Source organism: Leptodactylus fuscus, chromosome 5 (genome assembly GCF_031893055.1).
Source record: "Leptodactylus fuscus isolate aLepFus1 chromosome 5, aLepFus1.hap2, whole genome shotgun sequence".
Taxonomy (NCBI): Eukaryota; Metazoa; Chordata; class Amphibia; order Anura; family Leptodactylidae; genus Leptodactylus; species Leptodactylus fuscus.
This window is the reverse complement of record NC_134269.1, coordinates 26814581-26824805: the sequence shown is the minus strand read 5'-3', so window position 1 is coordinate 26824805 and position 10225 is coordinate 26814581. Positions and strand designations below refer to the sequence as shown.

The 10225-nt window shown below is 43.7% G+C and overlaps 1 protein-coding gene across 1 annotated transcript; it reads left to right on the top strand.

The window, feature by feature from the left end:
* Nucleotides 1–485: 485 nt before the first annotated feature.
* LOC142202720 (olfactory receptor 10AG1-like) lies at nucleotides 486–1472 on the top strand. Its single transcript, XM_075272996.1, has one exon. It carries the CDS (start codon nucleotides 486–488, stop codon nucleotides 1470–1472), a length of 987 nt encoding a protein of 328 aa, XP_075129097.1.
* The last annotated feature ends 8753 nt before the right edge of the window (nucleotides 1473–10225 follow it).

The window sequence follows — 10225 nt, the reverse complement described above, 5'->3', positions numbered from 1 at the left end:
GGCAGCTCTCCGCGTCACTCTCGATGCCAAAATCCACCTTTACGCTCCCCGTGGAAACTTACCATTATTATTATGACATGTTATTGTTTCTTGATAAATCTTCTATGATTTATATTTTAACTATGATCTGTATGTAGAATTTTTTATGTAACTTTTTGCATTCTAAAAACATTTCTCCAAAAATTGTAATGCAAAATTTCATAAAGTAAGACATAATAAGACATGCCTCTTATTTCTTTACACATACATTCTAGTAAAAGTTTAACCTACAGTAGAGAGTTCCGGTATATCCAAGTCCCATAGAGCGGAATACAATTTGGTTGAAGAAATCTTCTCCATTCAACCTTTACCTGGACAAGGAACAGAATTCTGGTCACCCCTATTCTCCTAATAAGTGGTTTTTCTAGGGGTTGGACCTGTATCTCTACGCATGCCATGACTATCTACAGGAAAATTCTTCTTAGCTATAAGCTATATGGTAACCCATGACGGTTCTTCTTGGATTCCAGAATGCCATGATTGACTTGATGGCCAACCAGACCAATGACTTCCTTTTCTATTTGCAGCCTTTTGGTGGGGTTGGTGAAAAGAACGTATTTCTTTTTATGATATTTGCATTGTGCTACGTGGTTTGTCTCATTTGGAATACAGCAATAATTGGTATAACCTACGCAGATACTCGCCTTCACATACCGATGTATTTTTTCCTTCGCAACCTCTCCTTAGTGGATATCTGTTATAGCACTGTCACCGTTCCTAAGCTTCTGGATATTTTTCTCAGAGGTGACAACTCCATTTCTTTTGGTTATTGCTTTGTCCAGTTTTACTTCTTCACCGCCCTAGCCTGCACAGAGATCGTTTTGCTCACAGTCATGGCTTACGATCGCTACGTAGCAATTTGTAAGTCTCTCCATTATCCTCTTGTAATGAACCAGAATAAGTGTGTTGTATTTGTGGTGGCCAGTTGGGCATCCGGCTACAGCAATTCATTGTTCGTAACCATCGTGGCTTCCAAAATACCGTTTTGTAACTCCAAAGCGATAGATCAACTTTACTGTGACATAAAGCCAATGCTGAAGATATCTTGTGGGAACACTTGGACCACCGAAGTTACCGTCTACTTGGAGACCTTCTTCATGGGTTTCTGCCCCTTCTTGTGTATTATGTTGTCCTATACCAAAATAATTTTCAATGTTTTAAGAGTGAAGTCCAAGGGAAGAAGAAGTAAAACCTTCTCTACGTGTACATCGCACCTTACAATTATCTTAATATTTTACGGCACGCTGTTCTTCGTGTACGTAATGCCATCGACGACAGACTTTAAAACTATTGTGCAGGTTTTTTCTTCTCTCTTTCTGGTTGTCATTCCTTCTTTAAACCCATTAATCTACAGTTTAAGGAACAAAGACATGCGGACTGCTTTTACAAGATATTTTTGGAGAAATTCAAGGAAGGTAGTTTGGGTTCAATAAAGTGGAAACTCAAATGAAAAAATACCTTTAAAGGGATTGTCCATGACCTGAAAATATTTGATACTGATGAGCTATCCGCAGATATGTCATTGGTCAGACTCAGATAAGCCAATACCGATCAGCTGATAAGGCCACTGGAAGCTACAAATGAAGTTTTCAAGTAAATGGGAGTGGGGCTGAAGTTCCAGATGCCATGGTTACACTGTAAAGCAACTTCCGAGACCCATATACTTTGCATATGGTTCCCGGCGTCCACATTAGCTGATAAGTTTAGGGTTCGTATTTAGGACCCTGACCGATGTGATACTGATGAACTATCTGGCAGATAAGTCAACAGTATCAAATATCTTCAGATCATGGCCAGACCCTTTAATGAACAGACACATTTCAGTGTTTTTTGTTAATTTAGTGTTGGGCAACCAAAGTAATGTCTGTGTCTTTTCTTTTTACAACTTTTGTCCACTAGAATACTTTAAGAGCGTGTTGAATGTTTATATTTATTGAGTTTATACTGTACCACAAGTAAAAGAAAAAATGACTGACTTAGAGATTGGATTGGAGATTGGATCCTCTGAGAAGTCTTCTCCTTGCAGCTTCCCCACGACATCTTCTGGCTTTGAATTCACTCTGCCAGGCATCGGGCCTGGGCAGAGCCGACTGCGCATGTCCGCACTACAAGCGCACATGCATAGTCGGCTCTGCCCAAGCCTGATGCCTGGCAGAGTGAATTCAGAGCCGGAAGACGCCGCGGGGAAGCTGCACGGAGAAGACTTCTAAAGGTAGGAGAAGAACCAGCGTTGATAGGCCGACTGTATAGCATTCTGCCAATCAATGCTGGTTCTGCATCAAACTTTTCCATTCGAATAGCGAGTGGTACTCGATCGAGTACGAGTATTTCGAATACCGTAGTATTCGATCGAACACCTACTCGATCGAGTACTACTCATTCATCTCTAGTAGTATCTTCATATAGACTTGCCTCCAGTCTGTGCCTTTTCTCCTTGAGTAAGGGGATTATGCTTTGTTCTCCCCATATCCATGGAGGATATGTATTTTTCATTGTGTTGTCAGATCTTAGCTCCTTTGCTTATTGCTGTGCTAAAATTAGCTAAGTCATTAAGGGGTTAATGCAGTTTAGCTAATTATTTATTGTATATCGTTAGCCTTGATAATGTAGTGCATACTGTATACAGAGAAATATTTCCATAAGACCACATCTTTGAGAAGAAGACCTCTTTATTAGGATATGATTTTTGGTTCCATCATGACTTCAATTTACAGATCATCTTTTTTGAGACGACAAAACTTTAGAATATCCAGGGTTTGCGGGGCCCTGGGCAATTGACTTTGGCAAGGCCCTACTTACCGGGGGGTCTCGCACTTCTAACCTGTACCTCCCAACTGTTGAAGACTAGAAAGAGGGAATAAAATGTGCGGTGCGTGCAGCGCGCTGCTGCAAATTAGGCCCCACCCACTTTTATGTTGACTCCGCCCATTCTCATTCATTTTTCATGTGATTCCACACAGTATAATTCTCCTACAGTCACCCGTAAATTATATGTCCCCCCTCCATCTCTCCCCCATTTTCATATACACCCTTCATCTACCCCTAGTTTCATGTCCCCCCCTCTATCTCTGTCCCCAGTTTCATGACATTCTCCCCCTTTATCTGCCCACAGTTTCATGTCCCCCCCGTCTCTGCCCCAGTGTCATGCCTTTCTCCCCCCTTCATCTTCCCCTGTGTCATGCCGTTCTCCCTCCGTTCATCTGCCCCAGCGTCATACTGTTCTCTCCCCCTTCATCTGCCCCAGTGTCATGCCGTTCTCCACCCCCCCCCCCCTCATCTGCCCCCAGTTTCATGGGCCCCCTACATTATTTTCCACCTAAATGTTTAACACAAAAAAAAAAAAAACACACTCACCTTCCCTCGCTCCCCCGCAGCTCTCTCCCTCATACACATATTGTAGGCATGATGTGATGTCATCACATCACGGCTACAAATGCCAGAGCTCAGCGTTAAAGCAGGAGCTGACAGCTCCTGCTTTAAACACCTATGTATTCAGCTACGGACGCCGATGAGTTGAAATCGGGACATGATGACCGGGACCATTTTGTTAGGTCCAGGCCGCGGTTGCCCGGCTCGCCCGGCCCTGGATCTGCCCCTGCTCCTAAGTAACCCCCCCATCCCACTGTATTATATACTCCTCAGCACCCCTTCACTGTATTATATATTATATATGCCTCAGTACCTCCTCACCGTATTATATACTCCTCAGTACCCCTGTACTGTATTATATACTCCAGTCCTCAGTACAACAAACACATCATACTATCATACACTTACCCATGTGAAGAGCCACAGGCCACAGCCGAGTGTCCTCCTCCTTCAGACTACACTGCAGGACTGGAGCGATGACGTCGTTGCGCCTGCGTCGGCCTACACTGACAGCTTTCAGTTCTATGTGCATAGAACTGAAAGCACAGCAGCGATCCGCTCACTATCAGGGAATCGAATCGGATTCCCTGTTATTTAGTGAGCAATCCACATGCCTCCTGGAGTCCTGTGTAGCCTATCGCGTACACAGACAGGAGGCAGCAGACAGTGCTGTACCACCTCCCCTCTCTAGGTATCGCTGCGCATCAGACACTTGGAGCGGGCGGATGGTGGGCAGATCTGTAGGCAGTGCTGGGGAGCTGTCACTGTCAGTGTCCCTGATGCTGCGGGCTCGGGCTGCTCAGAGGTGGAGGAGGGAGGGTGCAGGGCGCTTCAGGGCCGGCTCGGGCCCGGATCTCAATGATGAAGGCCAGCTCCAGTGTGTGCTCAGCTCTCCGGGTTTGGCTGAGGCCTGTACGGCCTGTGTCATGCCTCGTATGGTACGGGGCCCCGCTAGGCGCGGGGCCCCGGGCGGTTGCCCGGCTCACCCGGCCCTGGATCCGCCCCTGTCATTTCTCAACTCTCAACTGTCAGACTGGGTCCGGCCGTGAGCGGCGATGAGTGTTTTATGCTCCCGCCGTGAAACCATTTTTTTTAAACCATACACAGAGTACTGCATGTCCAACTCTGTCCGATTTTTAAAATAAACGATTTTGTGGTGGAGAGCATAAAACGCTCACCGCCGCTCACGGCCGGTCATCCTTCAAACCCATTCAAATGAATGGGTGAGAAAGACTCCTGCAGGTTTCTGTCTCCTGCCAACTGTCTCCTGCCAACTTCAGAAGAAATTCACATCCTAAACCAACCCCAGTACTTTATAAAGCAGCTAGAGACTGTGAACATTTACCAATTGTTGTGGCCTATGGATGACATCACATGTCTTGTGGTCACGGCTGAGGCCTGTGATTTTGTCTCAGCGGTCATTGGGGGGAGCAATGTCGTGACACTACATCTCATGGTTATCTTATCGGGTGTCCGACAGTTCCCTAGTATTCTTTGTCACATGTCCTGGGGTAACCGCTGAGGTTAGGGATTGGTTTCAGCAATGACCCTGGGATGTGTGACAGTCAGAATGCAAAAGAGGACACTGGGGGACCACTGAATGCCACCAGGATGCCGGGAGAGGTGAGGCAAGGTGTGTATAACTGTCATGTTTTTTTTCCTCTCCTAGGCCCTCCTTTATTATACTCTGGGCCTGAATTGTTTTGGGAGTGGTAAAATTTGGGGGTTTATATTGAACCCAAAACTTTAGGCAAATTCAAATCAGTCCTTCATCCACATTTCCTAAGGCTCCATGCACACGACCAAGTATACTGACTGAGGGGGGGTGTAGGTCCTATCCTGCTCTTTGAAACTGGAATGAATTGAAACCACTATTGAAATGAATGAGGAATGGACACTCGAGTGTCATCCAAGTGTATACCACTCAAACATTGGATACCCCATTGGCATTCCCATATGGTCACTTGCTTGAAACCTAATGTGCTCAGAAAGGAAAGTAGAAATCATTGTGGCCTGGATATTTTAACCTTCCTTTTAGTAATTCCCAATTTAGTAATACCGTATTTTCCGGACTATAAGGCGCACATAAAAACCTACGATTTCCTCAGAAATCGTAAGTGCGGCTTATAGTCCGGTGCGCCTTATATATGGATGGAAGCGGCAGCAAAGACTGCGTGCCGCTTCCATACATACATAAAAGGCACCGTAAGGGTGCATTCACACTACCGAACGCCGGCGTGTATCACAGCCGTACACGCCGGCGTTACAGCAGGGCTGCCGGACACTTCCTATTCATTTCTATGGGAGCAGGCATGCGAGCGCTCCCCATAGAAATGAATGGACAGACACTTCCCATTCATTTCTATGGGAGCCGGCATGCGAGCGCTCCCTATAGAAATGAATGGAAAAAAGCAGTCCATTCATTTCTATGGGGAGCGCTCGCATGCCTGCTCCCATAGAAATGAATAGGAAGTGTCCGGCAGCCCTGCTGTCACGATGAAACAGAACGTGAAACTTACCCAGCGGTGCAGGGCGGGCGGGCATTCAGGCCTCCTCTGCCTCCGATGTTCCGTCCTTCTCCTCCGGCGCTCGCTGATAATGGCCGGGGCGCATGCGCAATATCATAATGCTTCTACTGCGCATGTGCCCTGGCCATTATCAGCTTGCGAGCGCCGGAGGAGGACGGAACATCGGAGGAAGAGGAGGCCTGAATGCCCGCCCACCCTGCACCGCTCGGTAAGTTTCACATTCTGTTTCAGGCTTTTATTTTAAAACAGGGGGGGGGGGGGGTAGTTTAATCTAACGTTTACGGTTGGGCTCTATCAGCATGATTTTGCTGATAGAGCCCCTCCTCGCCTGCCGAGCGCTTCCAATAGAAGCGGCTGGCACGCGGGGGGTTAAGCGGCCGCTGGCAAAGTCTGCCTGCCGCCGCTTTCAATAACATATAATGCGCTTATAGTCCGGTGCGCCTTATATATGAACCGAGACGGACTATAAGGCGCTCATGGGCAATGCGGCTTAGGGTGCATTCACACTGAGTAAACGCTAGCTTATTTTGTAGAGTAAAATTACACTTGTAAATTTTGCTATCCCATTGACTTCAATGATATTTTTTTACAAGTGTAAAAATACGCCTGTAAAAAATACGCCTGTAAAAAATACGCCTGTAAAAATACGCCTGTAAAATGTCATTGAAGTCAATGGGATAGCAAAATTTACAAGTGTAATTTTACTCTACAAAATAAGCTAGCGTTTACTCAGTGTGAATGCACCCTTAGGGTGCATTCACACGGAGTAAAATGGAGTGTAATTTGGAGCGTTTACGGAGCGTATACGGAGCGTTTACGGAGCGTTTACGTAAACGCTCCGTAAACGCTCCGTATACGCTCCGTAAACGCTCCGTAAACGCTGCAAATTACACTCCATTTTACTCCGTGTGAATGCACCCTTATAGTCCAGTGCGCCTTATAGTCCGTAAAATACGGTAACTAGAAAAGGTTGGTGGCGTAGAAATTAGTTTATGATAATAATTTCCATCCATCAAATGCATAAACATATCATTAGAAACATAAATGGTTTGTGAGTCATTTGTATCATTTACTTTTCCATAATGTAATCCCTTATGGAGGATCTGTGTCTATATATAATAAGTACACAATGAATTATTCTATCTGCCACAAGGAAAGATACTAGAGATGGCATCTGTTTGTGCTTGGACCTGTGACCTGGTGGATCCATAACCCTACTGACTTTACAGATTACACATTCATAGATTTGGAAATTGATGTCTTATATAAAATAGACAATATTCAGATACTACCATAGATATGATTTACACAATTTTACACAAGGTAAGTCAACATACACTAATGAGAGAGGATGGTTATGGAGCTTCACAAATCTGATGACACAAGTACAACATTTTTGCTGATATACCCAAAAAAGTATTTTAGGTTTGGCAAGGACAGTAAATGTTTAGACCGTGAAGTTCTATAATTTTCTGAAATGTATAAGGAAAATGTTTGTTCTCGTACCGTGTTAGCCAGTGGGTAGGAAATAAAAAAAAAAAAAAAACTTGATAGTCTTCAGTAGTTGATACCTTTTAATTTTCATGTGATCGGTGATATTATGATCCTCATTGAAGAAATGTTTTGATACGGGAAGGTCCATTCTTTGTTCTCTAATTGTATGGTGATGTGAATTCATACGCCTTCTAAGCTGCTGTCCGGTCTCTGCAACATACAGATTTTCTGAAATGTATCAGTTTTATGAAATTTAGGACTGATAAAAACCCCTCAAGGATCATTTTCAGACTTATAGCTTAAGCTACCTCAAGTATTTTACCTAACACTTTGCTTTATCTTGCTGTGTTTGCCAGATACAGACCAATTCCCTGTTCCCCACCATCTATATTCTCTTTTCTTCCTTTCTCTGCATATTGCCTTCAGTTGCTAAACCCTGATAAGGACTAGAAAAGTTTCCTGATCAGTGTCTATGATATCTATGGATGTAACTCCAAAGATAGCTGTGCACTTTACAAGCACAGTGTAGCTGCTGGCCGGAGCTGAAAGCCAGGAAGTAGAGGGGAAAGGATTTAGGGGCGCAGCTGAAATCTGAGATGAAAAACCCCTTTAACATTTTTCAATGGTCCAGTCTGTCTGGGATTATATAAGAAACAGAAAAATTGGAGCAAGTGTTTATCCTTAGAAGATCTGTGTATAGGTCTCCAAGATGTGAAACAAGTGTCTACAAGAAGATATGATGGAAGGCAAAGGGTCATCATACCAATATTAATAGGAGTCAGATTTCTCTTTTGTTCATTCACTTCATTTTGTTAATTGACATAAATAAATTATTAACGCTTCTATGTCTTGTATATACCGATAGGAAGTGCAAGGAGAGGAGAGGGGAACGTCTTTGGGGAAGGGGCATTTCTTGAATATTTTTGTAATAAACACCAGCAACAAAAATTTGTAATACATATTTCTCACCATAGACTCAAAGCACAGCCCAGTGGTTAACCAAACGTTATTAATAGAGATGAGTGAGTAGTACTCGATCGAGTAGGTATTCGATTGAATACTACGGTATTCGAAATACTCGTACTCGATCGAGTACCACTCGCTATTCGAATGTAAAAGTTCAATGCAGAACCAGCATTGATTGTCCGAATGCTATACAGTCAGCCAATCAACGCTGGTTCTTCTCCTACCTTTAGAAGTCTTCTCCGTGCAGCTTCCCCGCGGCGTCTTCCGGCTCTGATTTCACTCTGCCAGGCATCGGGCCTGGGCAGAGCTGACTGCGCATGTCTGCTTGTAGTGCCGCGGGGACGCGGCACGGAGAAGACTTCTCGGAGGATCCAGCCCGACCCTCACTCGAACGTTGCCTACCCCTGAAACGAGCATTTCCCCCCATAGACTATAATAGGGTTCAATATTCAATTCGAGTAGTCGAATATTGAGGGGCTACTCAAAACGAATATCGAACCTCAAACATTTTACTGTTCACTCATCTCTAGTTATTAACCTATTTTACTTCCTTTCAGTAAAAAAACAGGCTTAAAAAGTTTACCCAAGCAATGTTGTAACTCAATTTGAAACAAGGAAACAAAGAAAGAATACTGAAAGGACTGAAAATAGATTTCAGCACGGGATTTCATGGAAAGGAGCCAAAGTCTATTAATAAAGCATGTTACACAATGCATTAATGACACAAATACTGCAAAGAATTCAAAAACAACTTGAAACTGTTGGTACCATTTGAAGGGAACCTGTCAGGTCGATTGGAGACACTAAACCATTCACAGGCCCTTAGGCTAATGCCCACAGTGCAAAATCGCTGCTTTTTTGTGTTGCAGATTTTGTTGCAGCTTTTTGAGCCAAAGCCAAGCATGGCTACAAAATGATATGGGACATTTATAGGAAGTAATTCTATTTCTCACTTTTGCTCAATCCACTTCTCGCTTTGGCTCAAAAAAATGGAACAAAAAACCCTGTTTTTCCGCAACGTGGGGCCTCAGCCTTATGGACCACATTGCAGAAATGCAGCTTTATTTGTTGCAGATTTTGCTCCTTTTTTCTGAGCCAAATCCAGTATTGAGCAGAAGGGAGAAGTAGAGCAACTTCCTATAGATTTCCCATTCCTTTTGCTGCCATTCTTGGCTTTGGCCCATAAAACCGCAGTAAAATCTGCAACAAAAAACACTACGTTTCCGCAGCTTTTTATTATTATTATTGTTTATTTATATAGCACCATTAATCCCATGGTGCTGTACATTATTATATTAATTCCATGGTCCTTACATTTGGGGTCACATACAATACACAAAATATACAGGTAGATATAATACTAACAGTGACCGACTGGCGGTGCGGTGATAGTGTTATTGGAGGTTGTAGGCCTTCCTGAATAGATGAGTCTTCAGGGCCTTCTTGAAGCCTGTGATTGTGGGGATCAGTCTTATGTGTCTTGGTAAGGAGTTCCAGAGTATGGGGGATGCACGGGAGAAATCTTGGAGACGGTTGTGTGAGGAGCGGATGAAAGAAGAACGGAGTAGGAGGTCATTGGAAGATCTGAGGTTACGTGTGGGCAGGTAGCGGGAGATCAGGTCAGAGATATATGGAGGGGACAGGTTATGGATCACTTTGAATGTTAACGTTAATAGCTTTTGTTGCAGATTTTTATAAAACATGGTGGAAAGATGTAAATAGTTTATAGATTACATTTCATATTACTAAAATAGATCATTTTTATGTTGTTGTTTCTTAACAGATCCTTCTCAAGAACATTTAGAGACTTTCTTCACATCCACTATATC